The sequence below is a fragment of the Drosophila biarmipes genome, chromosome 3R (assembly GCF_025231255.1).
Source record: "Drosophila biarmipes strain raj3 chromosome 3R, RU_DBia_V1.1, whole genome shotgun sequence".
Classification (NCBI taxonomy): domain Eukaryota; kingdom Metazoa; phylum Arthropoda; class Insecta; order Diptera; family Drosophilidae; genus Drosophila; species Drosophila biarmipes.
The window spans coordinates 10,883,209-10,899,301 of record NC_066616.1 but is presented as its reverse complement, the minus strand read 5'-3'; the positions used below and the strand labels follow the sequence as shown (position 1 = coordinate 10,899,301).

The following is a 16,093-nucleotide window of genomic DNA, read 5'->3' as shown; positions in this document are numbered from 1 at the left end:
GGGTCTTGCGCATGCTCCACCACCAGGAATTCCTGTGGTTCATACCTCCATTAACACACATCATCAGTTGTTCCAACACAATTCTCACTTTATTTTTATAAAACATTCTCACGTACAACATGACTTGGCTCGATATGAGTGCAGTTCGATATTGAGGTTTCGGGGATATTTAGATTGTTTTTGTGGTGGATGCTTGTTTAACAATTGAGGTTACAGTTTTATATAGAACGGCATTTATTTTCAGTTGCGTTTTAATACTTTGGAAAGCTAAAGAATAAATTAAAATTACACGTCAACAGTTGGCCAATTTCGTGTGTAGCGGTCAGAGCAGTCCAGGGGAATTGTTGTGTCTTCTGGCGACTATATACAATTAACATTAATAATTCTCATAACTAAATTATACACAGTGTGATTAAAGCTAGAGTCATACAAAAAGTAAACATAATGGGGGCAGGAGGGCGGACAGGAGGACAGAAGGCTTCCGGATCGGTTCGATGCGGATCAGTTTGGATCTTGCAAGCAAATTGGCGGCAATTATACAGGGCTGACACAAGATCAAACAAATGAAAGGGGGACAGAACTGCCTTGTCATCGTACTACAGGTTTACATAGCGCAGCGCTTAGTTTAGGTTTAGTTTTTAGTTTAGTTTAGGTTTTAGCTCAGTTACATTTATTTTTAAACGTATAGGTAAGGTATCGCGCATACGTGTCGATATATATCATTATTTATATTACATTTAGAGTGCGGCATTTCCGTGTGATGTAACATGCTGACATAAGTCGTCTCCCCCGATGCGCGGCAATTAAAACGAATTGTAAAATTAACTCTCAGCGTAATTAGGCTAGACTCCGACCCGCAGACGGGTGCTACAACTCAAAGAAGTCGTCCTGCTGCTTCTCCAGCCGCTTCAGCGAGTTCTGCACGCGTCGCGTCTGCGTCGTGTTCAGCAGGTGCGCCGTGTCCGAGGAGTTCCCGCTGCCCGTGGAGCTGTGCCGCTGGTACTGCGGCGGACGGTCGTTGTTGTTGGTCTTGTAGGAGTTGTTCAGCGGATGACGGCGCTGCGGGAAGAAGTCGGCGCTGGCACTGATGCAGATGTCCGCGTCGCTCTGACTGTTGACCAGGCTGGAAGGAACCACAGAAGCCATTAGAAAATGCATTCTAAAAGTATTCATAATTATAAATGTATTACATTTTCACAGTTTAAATGTAGATTTTTTATAATGCGATTAAACAAATTATATTGTTTGCTAATAATATTTTTGAACTGCATTGTGCATTGCATAGAGATCCATCATCATTGCTAAAGTGTTTAATTGAAGTGTGTTCCTCATAATTCTGTCACATAATAAACTATTCAATTGATTGATTTCCGGATTGAAATATACATTTTTGATAAAATCGATAGCTGAACGATCTATTATTGTGATTGATTACATGATTGGTTAATTGATTTAAAAGTATATATTTATCTTATCATTATTATTATATTTGTATAAATAACCGATAAATATTTTCCGGTTAAACTTGAGTTATAACTTCAACTTACTCCTTGGATCGCTCCACGTATTTCCGAGACTCGGAAATGGTGTTGTCTATCTTGTTGAGGAAGTCGTTCATGCACTTTCGGTTCTCCTCCTCGGGCGTCATCGCGGCCACCGAGTCCAGGCTCTTGCTCTGCTTGCCGCTGCATCCACCGTGGCCGTGCATCATCGCTGGATCCTCGTCTCCGGCCTGCACCACCAGCAGCTCCCCGGCAATGGAGTAGGGCCTCTGGGGGGGCTGTTGCTGCTGCTGCTGGCTGCCGCCGGAACGCGATCCTCCGGGACTGGGACCGGAGCCACTTGTGTTGCAGCTGCTGCTGCTCCCACTGCTGCTGCTGCTGCTGCTACTGCTGCTGCTGATGTCGTTGCTCTTCATGAAACTGTTGCTGCTGCTCTGGCTCAGATTGTTGGCATTGTTGTGCGCCTCCCGCTGGCCATTGGCGTCCGGAGTGCCCGGCGGGGTGGCCAGCACGGCATCGAAGGCGGCTATCGATTCTCCTGGCACCTGGGGATAGTAGGGCGAGTTCTTCTCCACTGGGATGAACAGAAACTGACGCAAGAACAGGCTGTCCGAGGCGAAGAGGCGGTTGGCCCGTCGTATTTGCTCCGTCTGAAATGCAATACACAGGTATACGTATAAGTTGGAGGAGCTCATCAATTACGGGCAATTGCAGCGCTGACACATGATTGATGGATGGGTTTGTGATCGACGGACGGATGAGCCGGCTTTGTCGCATATATGGCCAATCGGGTCAAGTGGCTTGCAACTGCATACATTGTTTTGGCCTACAGCGAGATCTCAGATCTGGCGAGTCAATAAACTTAATCGGACTTTAGGCAAATATTGGACCTGTGCTAACTGAACAGTCGAGTTCCCATTGTGGACATAAATTATATGCAGCAATCTGTCAAGTCGGGAGGGGGTGTCTAAACATGGGGCTGCAGCATTTTCCACAGGTCCCCGGGTACCCGGCGATAACGAGGCTGATAAACAGCCAGACCAAAGGCTAGATACTGGATACTAGTCTCTATACTGACTGGCCCTTCTCACAAGTCGCTATCTCCTGTTTGCCCAAGTCACTAGACGACTTATCACATCCCCCGCAGTTCTGAGAAGGTGTGGGTTCGGTCGTAAATTCCAAGAAAGAGCAGAATGACATGTGGTTGGGGTTGGAATGGTATGGGAGTTACCCGGGGCAACATGGCCACTATTGAATCGATATATTCAAATCCCTGGGAGTTGACATTTAAAATGCAGCGGGTTCGCGTGATTGCTGCACTGATAAAGCTTCCCCGAGAGTGTAAGAAATCAATGGATGTGGCGGAATAATTCCGTCAAGATTCATAATTGGAAAATAATTTGAAGAACCCCATACAAAATAAATTAGCGGGGCTAGCGTGACTGTAATTGCTCTGGCCTTCCAGCAGCGGCACATATACATTTTGAATTACTTTTTAGGATGAAAGTTCTAGTACTTGAAAAAGTATTTCTTAATTTACATTTTAAGTCAGATCTTTGGTATTTACGAAAATTTTAAATACGAAAGTTTAAGGTCTGCATGCTAAGCTCCACAAATCCAAAATAACGTGGGCTGAAATTTTAAAATAGAAAAGGGTTAGCGTGTCAGCACAGCTCTTTTCGTTGGCCCATTTAAAAAAGTACAGGCCAAGAAGATTTAATCATATTTGGCAAAGGCTAAGGCGTTGCAAAATTATAGGACCAAAGCCTTGAATTTTGATGAACTTCTTGAGGGTGATTTACGTTAAAATATTTCGGAATCAATAGAAGTAAAATCTACTATCTTGATTGGGCTTTATAAATTGGAAAGTAATTGTCTGGCGTAAAATGAATATTTGACTCTAAGTAAGTGGGATTACGACATATATTTAAAGGGAACTAGTGGAGCTTCCACGAAGAGCGGTTGTAAATCACAGGCAGTTGGCATTTGAAGTACTAGATGTGCACTGTTGGAGCTTCCCTTTCAAATTGCACAACGGGAAATGTGCAATGTTAATATTTTAAAGTTCAAAAATAGATATTTGACTATTACAACTTAAAGAAACTCATATTAATTTAAGGAATTTGGCATTTAAAAGGTTACTAGCTTAGAGTTGTTCCTTATTGTAAGGTAAAGAATATCTAGGAATTGTTTTATAAATTTTTATGAGAGATTTAAAATAAATATTAACATTAAATAAACGACTAATATTGAATAAATTCAAAAGGAAGAACCATCTTTACAGAAGAACTATCTTCCGAATTCATTCAAAATATTTTTAAACTGAGGATAGGGGTATCTAAAAAACCTTTAACAAACTTCGGAATAACTTGTAGCTACTTGGGGGACGTATAATCATATCGGAGGCAACTTTCACTGGCACTCTTGCAGCTTCCTGCCCTGGCACAAAACCCAGGCGGAATGACTGGCTGATTTCTCCAGAGGATTGACCCCGGTGGACTCACCGTGCAGCCGTACTTGAGGGCGATGCCCTGCAGCGTGTCCGTCTTCTCCACGATGTGCCGGATGAGGGTCTCGTTGTTGCGGAGGCTGTTGCAGCAGGTGCTCCCGTAGCGCTTCAGGGTGCGCCCGGAGTCCCGGATCGATTGCTTCTCGTTGAACATGAATTCCGAGTCGTCCATGTCGGGCACGATCTCTTGAAACTGCAATGGATGTGGAAAGGAGACAGTTGGGTTTATACTATTAGTGATGTCATGGCCAACACGCAACGCACACGGTCACAGCGGGAATATGTAAAATGTGGAACGTGTAGTGCAGACTGATTTTTAAGGCAGTGTTGGGGCGACTGGATTGAAAGGCGCTTATTTCCGCATTAATTAATTATTGGGCGCACTCACCCGAACGCCGCTCCTTTGCAACGGTAAATGCAACTGCAACCGTTACAGTTACTCCACCGCTGCGACACACACACGCATATGGAGCCCCAAGTCACTCACACACACGCATGGCAGGCCTTTCAAAACAGAGCGAGCGGGATGGCGAGAGCTGGGCGGAGAGTGCGAGTGGGTGGCGACGACGACCTCCCCCCGATTTTAACGCCCTCTTCCCACGCTGCCGACGAATTGCGCTAATATTTGCACACGCGAGTGCCCCGTTATTGTTGCAATTGCGATTTTTCGATCCAATTGCTTTTTCTTTCTGTTTACTACGTGTTTGCTAGAGATGGGCCAGCATCTCGCGATAGTATCGATATGTTTGGCAAAAGGACATCGGAAATGCAGCCCTGCCCTCGACGCGGCGGGAAATTTCAAATGACCAGATTGATTTGACAGATATATCTGCATTTCCGGTTGTGGAAATGATGACTTAGTTGAAAATATCAAATATCCCTTGATAATTCTTTTGTCGTTAGAAGGTATTTAAATGCCTTAAGATCACTCAATTACCTTTAAAACAAGTGGTTTCAATTAATTGTAAGGATCTAATTTTAACTTAGAAAAAATTAAAGTAGAATTTCATAGATTAATAGCAAACTAATTTGGTTATTTATATTTTATTGTTGTTATTGTTTACAATTTAACTTGTTAAAAGTGCTAATCACAAATAATCAAAAATTCTCCTTTTCCAATTTCAATCTTTCAAAGGCTGTCTGGCGCTGCCACCTGACTCAACAAAATGGCGCGCATTTTAAATGGCCAGCAGTTAGCGCACTTTATATATGCCTTTCCTTTGTCTCAAACATCCAGACATTGCTAATTTTTCAGTTTGTTAGTGTTTCACCGCCAGCGGTGGATAATTTTTTCACGTGATCCGCGTCGGCTACGTAAACGTCTTTTAATGTATTGTATATATTTGCAGTCGGCTCGAACCTGTTTGAACAAAGCAGGTCGCCGCTGAGTTTGTTATTTTCGTATTTTTTATATTTTGTTTTTGTCCCAGCACCAACAGCTGCTGCAAATATTGAAATTAGTGGTGCCAGTGGACGACGTGCCACTGCCTGATAATTAACATGTGACTTTATTTATTAATGGTAGCTGAGCATTGTATGCGCAATATTGCTGCATTATTGCATTGCCTGTTCAATAACTACCGCATATTTGCATTATGGGCTTTGGCCATAATGGACGCGATACCGGGCACGTTTAAGGTCAACAACAAGTGTTAGTACACCATATCAGGCTGTTTAATTCAATGTTTCTTTTACTTCTTTTGCGCCATTTTATTCGCCTTCCAGTGCTACTGATTCAGCTGGCAATAAATGGTTTCCCAAGAAAGTAAAACCCATAGAAAAACCAATAATATTTCTTTCCGAAGCCATAAAACCGTACCAAATTATAGAAAGCGAAATGCGGTTAAAATTGTCTTACTTTTTATAGTTTTTTGTATGAAAAATAAGTAAATTTTTTATTTATTTCCCAGAAAGCATTTATTACCCGCAAGCAAAATTAAAAAACACAGTCTTATGCTTAACATTTCTTTTTTTTTTTTTCTAAAATATTTATAGATTGATTAAATGATTTTAAAAGTACTGCAATCTAATAAAAAGTTTGCTGTGTATTTTTCGCTTGCCGTATTGGCGATACAGGAAAATATAATAATTTGCATAGTTGCATCATACTAATAGAAGTAGCAACACTACTATTCACTAATATACTTTCTCGTTAAAATCAAAATGTTCCCATATTTCAAGTCAATTAAAGTATAATTTTTGCCGTTGCTAGGACTGGTGACACTATTGCCACCGTTGCCCATGCTTTGTATTGGGCGCCATTTATTTATGTTTGGCAAATATTTTGCAGATAAGCTGCGCAGATAAGGAACACAGAATGCGGTGGCAGCTGAAACTCATTCGCTGTGTGCTCTCCATAGTTTTCTATGGGCAAATACCTAGTATAAAGCTATATATCTGGCCGATCTAAGGGGGTGAGGGTGACGAGCCGGTCATTGACATGCGCATGCCTGCAAACAATTGTCCATTGTTCAAGCCGGTCACGAGCTGAATGCTGCGTCACTAGTTCTGGCGGGTGGAAAAACACTCATACGCCGTGGTGTACACCGAGTATTCCGATTTGGATCTGGAAATGTAGAAATGTAGAACCTGCAGAGAAAGCGCTCAGCATTGCTCATTCCACGCACAGCCCACAAAACACCTGATTGATGATCAGCACACGATCCTACTGTATGCCACTGCCTTTGCTGCTCTTTGGTAGTGTGCGCGTTTATTGGCGCAGAAATGAATGTTAAATGCTTTTTGGCACTTTGGCTCTAACCGAGGCATATTGAGACATCAGACATGCTCGGCTGGCTGGCGCTTCTTCGCTTTGTGAGTCACTAATTGAACCGCTCTGCGGATCAGCCAGTTCATCGCTTGATGGGAAATTATCGCCTGCGTTCAAAGAACTTCGAGTGCCGAAGGTCAAGGCGGAGTCCACTTTTAGTTGGCCCATAATCAGAGCCATAAATTATCCAGCTAATGCGGCTCACACACTCATAAATTTAACGATATCGTTGGTAATCTATTTCAATTTGCTGCCTTTCAATCGTGCCCGCAGCTGTGCGGTTTGTTTTTGTTCCAAAAATTTATGGATTTTTTAACCGAAGGTTAGGCACACATAACCAGTGCCAGGCGGGCACTATCTTTAGTATTAATTAAAGGCCCCAAAATTGGGAATTGCAATTGATAAACGGCAACCAAAACAGTTTGTATGTATGCTACGTGCCTGAGGCGAAAGAAGCTCCTCCATATATCTATTCAGATTGATACTCCATGTGTTCGCGTCATTATCTGGAGCACCGAGTCAAGTTATGGTTGGCATATGGAAAACACTGGCCCCATGGCCGCGATAAAGCCAAACAAAGGGGTTTATTGGTGCGAAGACACGTGATTTCTTGTGCATTCTCTTGGCCACTCGATGGTAAATATTGACCAGCAGATGGTATGGCCACAGAGATGATTCACGCTGCCTAAGCGGGCGGTTATTCCTTGGCCTAAAACTGCAGATACGATTACGATATGGAGTTCTAAGCAAAGTAAACAAGGTTGCTGGTTTGCTGGTATATCAATCACGAGTCCTAAGCCCATCGAACCTTGACTTAAGTGCCCAGAAATTTGCATTATTTTCCCCTACTAACCTCATGCTTTGTTTTATCAGGGAATTGCCGGGAAAGTCCCCGAGGAATTGACTTTTTAATGCCCCCGGGCTCAAGTTGTCCACGGCGATATCAACGGCCGCTTGTATAACCCGCCTGCGAGTGCCAGAGCCCCATAAGTCAAGTGTCCGGGTCTTAAGTGGGCTTTTCATTTAAGTTTATTTATATTCGGCGATAAATTAAACGGATGGGTCGCCGGCTCTTCAAGGGCTGTTGTTCCTAAGCTGGCGTGGTGAGGGCCAAGTTCCTAAGATATTTGGTGACTATTTTTGTGCCAACTGGAAGAGAATTTCGCCGAACACATCTTCACGCTTTTGATTGCCAGTGCTACGTGCAAAATCTATCAACGTGACTCTTTATGACATTTCAAATATTTTACAAAGAAACGAATGATTGTGGAGACACTCTCCACCTTGCAAAAAGTTGCCCATCAGCTCTTGGTGATTTTCGTCTCTGGATAATTCATTGGGATATAAAACGGCGGATTGATTACTCATGGGCTTGAACCGAGCTGACGATGAAAATATTATTTCTGCGGTTTTGCGGTTGGCAGTTTATCATGCCAAAGAGTGAGCAAAAATTCTTGGGCTGGTGGCTGAAAATGTAGTAATGCATGTTTTCAAGAACATCAAACACTCTGGCTGTTTGTCGAGTTTTAGACAAGTGGCAAATGGAACCCTTCAAATTGTCAATCTCTATAAACGCTGTTTTATTTCCTAATGACGTTGCACTTGGGCGTGTGATTGATTGTGCGCCTGGTTCCATAATACCCATATAATAGTGCTGTTGTGTGTCATTGGAAAACATCTGGGAAGCCATCAAACGACTATCAATATGATTTATTCAACTATTAATTATATGCCTGCGGCTACTTGAGCTCTTGTTTTTAGTGTTTGCCTTGGCTCTCGCAAAACGGATGGCCGACAATGGGGCTTTTTGTTTCTACTTCTACAGTTCCCTTGTTTTGGGTGACAAACTGTTTGCTGATAAGATTGCCGCCTTCGCTCCTAGGAGGGAGGGTGCAGCCCTCGTTTATGATCAATGTGAGGTGCGATCAAAGATAAACACATAGTATTTGGGTACGCCGAACAATGCGCATTTAGGGGAATTTTACAGGGTTGTGGGCCCTCGAATCGTTCGATCAGCGCGTTCTAATGCTGATAAGACACGTCTGAGAAAGTCAAGGCCAACACCCGTACAAATCGAGACAAATGCCTAGACAAAGAGCCCCAAACTTCGGTTTGTTAGCTCCTGAACAACTGCCGACCTATCTGTGGCTCATTTTCAAAATTTATTCGGACCTATAAGCTGCTGTCACAGTCAAAACAATAACGCATATCAATCGCAGGGCTGCTGTACATTGACGCTTGTTCAGAGCTTTTCGAACCGGTTGCAGCCGCTTGATCGGACCAAAACTTAAATATAGAATTCAGTAATCGCAAATAAACCCACAACGAAAAAATAGAATGTCGAAAATTCCACAGAAAACCAGTCTTCAGATCACACTGTGCAGCAGGAAGCAAAACTTCGGTTGGTTTCATCTCCGAGCTCGGCAAAGAGTTCGCTCGACTGACTCACTGGCATCCCCGAGATGCTCTTGGGGTTTTCGCACTTCCAGGAGGAAAGCGGTGATTTCATTCTGGTATAACTTAAAGCCAAGAAGCACAAATTTCCCCCTTCTCATATATGTATAGCTTTTGATTTGTTTACTGACCCACAAATCAGTTTTCGTGATTTCCATATTTGCTCCTGATAAATACGTATATTTTTATCACAATGTATTATTAACACGTTTGTTTTCAATACTTCTGCGTGATCAATTGAAGCAATCTTGTTGCGTTGGAATATTTTGTACTTAAAATGTTGTATAATATAGAAACTTGCCAGCGATAACGATCGTTCGCTTCTTGTACTCAAAGCAGAATTTCCATTCGCCTAATCTCAGTAGTAATGATAGTAATAAAAACAGCTTTTGTTATTATTCCTCGAAAAATATATACATATTTAAAATGTTTGTTTAATCAAATGAACTCACTGTGGATTTCTGATACTTTTAGACTTATTTGCGCATATACTTAAATATATTTATATATATTTATAAAAATTTGTTCGAAGAGTAAGTGGAATCCACAAACAATTCACATAATCTAACACGCATATGTATAATGCAGAGCAGAAATACTATATACCTGGAGATAATCGCTCTTTGTATAGGGACGCCGATAGGGAGATTCGTTGACTTCCTTCAGTCCAGCATACATTGCCGGTCGAAATGGACGTATCTTTTTTTGTGACCAGTTTGATTGTTCTCCTGCTGTGCGTGGAATATCTATTGGCCCAATCCTCCACGGAAAGCACGTATTTTGACCAGACTAAGGCTAATTCTGACCCTGAGAATGCAACTGATCAGACCGCAGTTGGAGGATGTAATAATCCCTTTTGCAGATCGGGATAATTGTGAGCTTTGAAAGGGCTCTTTTTGTGAATTTGACCTTTTAAACTATATTTGCTTGTCAGAGAGTACCCATAAATGGTAAAAGCTTGGGCATTCTCATACAAACCTAACTACTGATGATGATAAGAATTTTTTCAGCCAGTCTTGATTATTTCGTCGCTCGCCATGGACCTTTTATTTCTTGTGACCTATTCGATCGTGTTCCTGCTGTGCGTGGGACACCTTTTGGCTCAACCCACCGAGAAAACACTGGATTTCAACATCACGAGAATGGATCTTACCCCTGAGAATGGCACCTTTCATGGCGTTTTCTCTATTTGTAGTCATCCCTTCGGATGTTAAATATTATATCAGAACCCAACCGTAATTTGATTTTTATTTTTATGAAATAAAAGTGGAATCTACGTGGCCCCGTGAACTATACTTATTTTCGTCAGCATCGAAACAGCATTGTAGAAAAATACTTCATAATGGTGATGATAAGAAGACTCGTGTTTCTCAGTTTTAATTCAGTTTAAATTAATTCGCCGCTCGCAATGGACATATTAGTTTTTGTGACCACTGTGGTCGTGCTCCTGCTGTCCCTGGGACATATTCTGGCTCAACCCACCGGGAAAACTCCGGACTTCCACGCTACGGAGGAGAAGGCCACCGAAAAAACATCGGGTTTCGACGCCTCGAAGGCGAACTTAGACCCTGAGCCTGGAGTCAATCTCTGCGCAACCTCATTTTGTAATAATCCCTTTCAAAGGGGATAATTAATTAATCAAATATTAAACATCTACAACAACTAAACCATAAACAGGTTTTCGTTTTAGTAAAATAAAAGAAGACCTTTTGAACTGTTCGTACTTTCTATCAGCATCAAATAACATTGTAGCCAAGTACTCGAAAAGTATACAGACGATGGGTCGGTGACAGGTCATCAATTAATCAGCGCGACGCAGTACAATCAACAAAGCTGAGTTGTTAAAATTTATTTAATATTTTCAGCACATTTGTTATGTCCTACACTGTCTTCTATCTAGTTGCTACTGCTAAATATATCAAGTTTTTGAATATTTAGCCTTTCGCTCATGTGATATGATATGGTGGCGGTGTAACAGGTACCAAACGACAACCTAAACTCTTGCGCGTGACCCAAATGGCTGGCGAACTTAATTACACCCAAGTTATCGCCAAATAGCCGTGAGTAATAGACCAACCTCGTGTGGTGAGGCCCGCCCGCATGCAAACCACCATTCCCATTACCAAATCAAAGCGGAGCAGTTAACTGATTAACGAAGGCCAACACCACCCACCGCTGGCCAGCTGGTGGCTTCGGCGGAGGAGTTACACCTGTGTGCAGAGGCGAATGCGCCAGCGGAGTGATAGGTGCTTTGCATTTACTTAAGTTTCGCCCATCGCATGTCTGGGCGAAGGACAACCTCAGATTCCAGGCGGCACAGAAACCCCAACTGCAAGATGGCCGCAGAAACCGGATGGGGTGCACTGAACCCTCTGGAGAAGAGGATCCCGATCGCGTCCAAGGCCGGGGATATTTTTAGAAGTCCAAATGGAATGCGATGCGAAGCATGAATTGGCTCTATACTTTGGGCACTGTGCATTGGCCCAATTAGCAGCTGCAGCCAGCGTATAAAATGCATTTTGCGATCGCCTCAACTCGTTGTTCTCGCTTTCAGCACGGAGGAAAAATGGGCTTAGTTTCGCAGATGAAAACTATTAACAAAAGCGGTGTTCATACATAGATTATTTATGCATTGATCCCGTGTTATATCTATAAAATGTTGTGATATTTAATAATATGCCTTCTCCCAAACTGAGCTGACAACCAGTTTACATATTTCAATCAATATAAAAATTAGAAAGTCAGTTCGAAATACTAGCAATAAAATCGCCCGCATTCTAAATATAACACATTGTATAAACTGTGATTAAACCGCTTTTGATAAGTATTATTTGGTTCTAAAAAAGTCACATTTATTCCGGTTTTTCGATATGGAAATTAGTATAATACTTAACAAGTTAAGGTACTATTGTTCTAAATAGGCTTTAGAAAACTCAAATAAAAAAGGATTATAGCTTTGTTATCACAAAAAAATAATACAACATATTTTTTCCCAGCGAGTAATTTTAAAAATTGTATATAATATTGCTGATTTTTTCGAGTGCACTGGCTGTGCTGCACTGCTGTTTTTCCACACTCGCACACTCGCTGGCCAATTGCACTCCGACCGGAGGGGAGAGTCGCGCCAGTTGGTGGCTGGGGCTGCTTTTGGCTTTGCTTTTGCTTTTGCTTTTGACCAGATGTATGCCGCTGGCTGGGGCTTACTCATCGCGTTGGTTCGCTGGCCACGATCTTAGCACACTTTGGTGGCATTCGCGCTCGCACTCGGATTGGGCTTGGATTGGCAATCGAAGCAGCACACTCGCACACCCGCAGCACAGTGGGCCCCAGGAAAATAAACACGAATAGGTAGAAACGACACCAGGTACAGTGGAAAGAAGCCGAGGAGCCGAAAGAGCAGCGCCAGCTCGGAGTGGCTTTTTCTTGGGTAATGCGAGACCATTTCGACACGATCGTGTTTCACAGAATAATTTATTATTTTGTTTGGCTGTTGCCGAGTGTCTTTCGGCCGGGTCTTTCCTAAATGCGGTTAAGCACTCCGGCTCACAGACAGCGCCCCGTGTCTCCCGCCCCAGAAGCCGAGTGCTTGACGACGGTCGAGGTGCTCGTCTGGGGCATACACATCTGTATAATATGGATCAAAATAGTGTGACTGGTTCTTCAAATAACATTGGAATAAATGGTATACAAATTGGAGGTCCATTTGTTATAATAATGCTTTTTTTGTGAAGGCATAGGAATAACTTTAATATTTTGCGGGGCTGGGTTTTGAAATTACATCCATCAATATAAGAAAATCAAAAAGTAGAGTTCTTATAAAAAATAATTATTTAAATATGAGGTTTCAGTAATTTTTAGAAACTTAGGTCTAAAATGTTTTTACCAATTACTAAAGTTTATTAGATTTATTAATATTCTTATAATTGTATTTGATTAATTTTATAGTAAACAATATCTTATGGCGTTGCTAAAATAATTATTTGACTTCGGAGAGTTGCTACTTTTCTGCCCCCCACTGTCCTGCATTGGCTTAGACTCCGGCTGAAAGCCGCAACTTGAAGCCATGAGCTAACGACCGCTTATTGCCGTGACTCCGCAGCCTTTCGCATTCTCCAACAACCACGCGAATCCGCGACTGTAGAAAAGGTGCACAAAAATATTAATGATCAGACAAAGAGCCAGCAGAAGTTGGCTTCGATTCTGCAAGAAAGCCACAAAATTGTCGTCATCTCAGCCGATTGCCGCAGGCCAGCGCTTCGAGTGGCAAAAGCCGTTAAGACCAGATTGCTGGAGACCCACGAGATACGAGATCTATCTTTGTGGGCTTAAGATTCGAAGGCACTCACAGAAGAAACAGTAGATTTTGAAATACAGAAATATACTATACATATATTAGAACTAAATCAATTGTAAATAATTGTAAAAAAACCGAGGCAAATTTTCACTTTTCTAATAATGATAATTAAAGATCAAATAGTTTTTAAACAAACACGCAAATTAGCAGTGTTTTTCATCCCAACGCCTTTTGCCTTTTGCTCCGATTATTATGAGGAGTGTTTTCTATTAAATTAGTATTATTAAAAACCATTAACGTAGCTCTGACGCTTTTATTCTCCTGGAACAAAGTATCAAAGCCAATTCCCTGTTTTCGTCTTACCGATAAATAAGATACAAATAGTTTCCAAGTAAGTACACAAATTAGCAGTGTTTCTCGCCCCGACCCTCGGTCTCTTCGGCTCAGATTAATTTGTAAGTGGTTTCGCCGGCTTACGACTGTGATTCCATTTGCAGTTTGAATACACCTTGGTTGTGAGCCCCTGGCAGCTTCCTGCTGTCTCTGGAGCCCACGACAATTATGAATTTGTAGTGGACTGACACCTAGCCTTGAGTGGCGAACACTCCCCCTGCAGTGTGGAAAACCCGACGCTCACCTGCGAGTGCAACTTCCAGTCTTTGTAGGCCTTTACGATGTAATCCATTTCCGTGAAGTTGTGTGTTTTCTGCTGGTACCGGGTCGCCTGCATGGAGAACATAAAAATACTAAGTACGGTCGCTCCACTCACTGACAATAATTAATTTTTGTTTTTTGCCTTCTGCCTGTCCCACAATCAGCCGAATATGAAACAATTCCCCTGTTCGTGGGGGCTTTTGAGGTGTCTTGGCAGCTTTTTATTTCGGTTTTTTCGGCGGCTGCAATCAAGCGGCGTTGTGCAATTTCCCAGTAATTATTTAACCGACTACTTAGTTTGGGCTTTTCGCTCTAGTCAAGGCTGGCGGCAGAGCAAATCCCGTGTTTTTCCTCTTTCGTTTCTTCGGTCTTTTTGTTTCTGCACTTGTGCAAATCTCCAGAGGGGCGTGTGTTGGTGGTGGTGGGTGTGTGTGCGAGAGTGGGAGTGTGCCGGTGACGCGTGTAAGTGGGTACAGTCGGACCTCTATAAGTCGGACTTAGGTACATACTAAATATAAACCAATTTTCCATTAAACGATTTATTATTTTAAGGAAATAAAATGTATTTCAAATTCAGATACCTTTCAAATGTATTTAAATACATAGTATCCGTACATTAAAGAGGGGTAGAACTACATTTTCTGAATTTATCTTTAGAAAACATATATATCATAATCATAAAAAAATAAATCAAATTGAAAGGTTTATACCAAAGAAAGATGTATGCATATATATAGATCTTTAAAAAAACAAACTGTTGTTCTAATAAAAATATATAATTAAGTAATGAAATTGAAACATGGAATTATGTGAATATTTCTGAAAAACAAAAAAAAAATTTATTTGAAAGATATGTATTACAGAGACGTAGTTTTTAAATTTTATATCAATTTAAAAATGGAAGTAAAGGAGTTGAAATATGTAAATAAATTTTTCTAAACCAAAAATGTTGTGTTTTCCATATTAAGGTAAATAAATGTGTACCAAAAAGTCCTTTTTATCTCTGCTTTATAAACTGTCTATACTAAAAAGATGATGATGAAGTTTAGGATGTAAATTGTTATTAAAATAAAAATTGTAATCTCTTTAATTTAAAATGTAGACCTATAATTTTTGTCGCAGTTGTACGGCGCCGAAGCTCTGGTTTGATAACCCTCCAGACCGCCTTAGGTGTACGGAAATGTATGCCCTGATAGAGCCCGGCTCTTGGGGGCTTCCGACTTGCAGAGTTCCGACTGTACAGATGTGATTTGGTTTTCCGGCAGCGACAAATGGAAATGTTTGTGTGTGCTGTGTACCGCCTTTCGTGATCTTTTGCCAGTTGACTTTTGTGCTGCCTTTTATCTAGACGAAATGCTCCCCAACTTTAGGATTTTTTCCATGTTATAATAATAATTCCGGCGGCCGACGCCGACTCAGCCGCTTCGTGCTGCGGCTGTTACTTAAGTTATTAATTTAGTTGCTGTTGTGTCTGTGGGACAGGGGGCGGCTTTGTTTTTTGTTTGCTATTTTCGTCACAATGCAAACGAGTGTGGCGCACACCGAGCGCCGAGTGCAGTACACACAATTGGGGCCTTTGCCGATCGGCCCTGGCAACAACAACCGCCAGCGTTCTCCTACTTTAGCCCAACTTTTAGTTTAGTTCGCCGTGTGTGTATATATTTCGCTTAATAGCAACTCTTCTTTTTTAATAGTGTGGATTCTGTTACTTTTCGGCACTCACAAACACAGAGATACAAGGCAGCGGCGGCGGCGGCGGCGGCGACGACAACGCGGTATTATATATTTCTATTTTTTCAGCTTTTTCGCAGCCCCACGGAGGCACTAACTAAGGGGACTTAGTCAAAACCACTAAGAGCGCAGCAGCGAGCGACCAACTCCAGGCAGCACTCAAAAACAAGTGACTACCG

At 41.9% G+C, this 16,093-nt stretch overlaps 1 protein-coding gene and 1 long non-coding RNA gene across 4 annotated transcripts; one reads left to right on the top strand and one right to left on the bottom strand.

The window, feature by feature from the left end:
- Positions 1–67: 67 nt before the first annotated feature.
- Positions 68–16,093, bottom strand: LOC108031823 (uncharacterized). 2 transcript variants are annotated; one of them, XM_017105553.3, is made up of 5 exons: positions 15,907–16,093; positions 14,167–14,253; positions 4,007–4,204; positions 1,548–2,152; positions 68–1,123 (listed from the first exon to the last, which is right to left on the bottom strand). In XM_017105553.3, the coding sequence occupies exons 2-5, from the start codon at positions 14,212–14,214 to the stop codon at positions 868–870; spliced, it is 1,107 nt and encodes a 368-aa protein (XP_016961042.2). In that variant the 5' UTR covers positions 14,215–14,253; positions 15,907–16,093; the 3' UTR covers positions 68–867. The 2 variants fall into 2 exon arrangements, with proteins under 2 accessions (XP_016961042.2, XP_016961043.1); XM_017105554.3 differs by lacking the exons at positions 14,167–14,253; positions 15,907–16,093 and adding an exon at positions 4,400–4,784.
- On the top strand, positions 9,280–10,525 carry LOC122817802 (uncharacterized). 2 transcript variants are annotated; one of them, XR_007764707.1, is made up of 3 exons: positions 9,280–9,294; positions 9,867–10,185; positions 10,246–10,525. It is a non-coding gene; the product is annotated as an uncharacterized LOC122817802 (long non-coding RNA). The 2 variants fall into 2 exon arrangements; XR_006367371.2 differs by lacking the exon at positions 9,280–9,294 and having other exon boundaries at positions 9,773–10,185.

Coding starts and splice junctions, on each gene's coding strand:
- LOC108031823 (XM_017105553.3), bottom strand. CDS start 14,214: ATGGATTACATCGTAAAGGCCTACAAAGACTGGAAGTTGCACTCGCAG. Junction 2,153..4,006: donor CCCTCAAGTACGGCTGCACG/GTGAGTCCACCG, acceptor ATTGCATTTCAG/ACGGAGCAAATACGACGGGC. Junction 1,124..1,547: donor TACGTGGAGCGATCCAAGGA/GTAAGTTGAAGT, acceptor GGTTCCTTCCAG/CCTGGTCAACAGTCAGAGCG.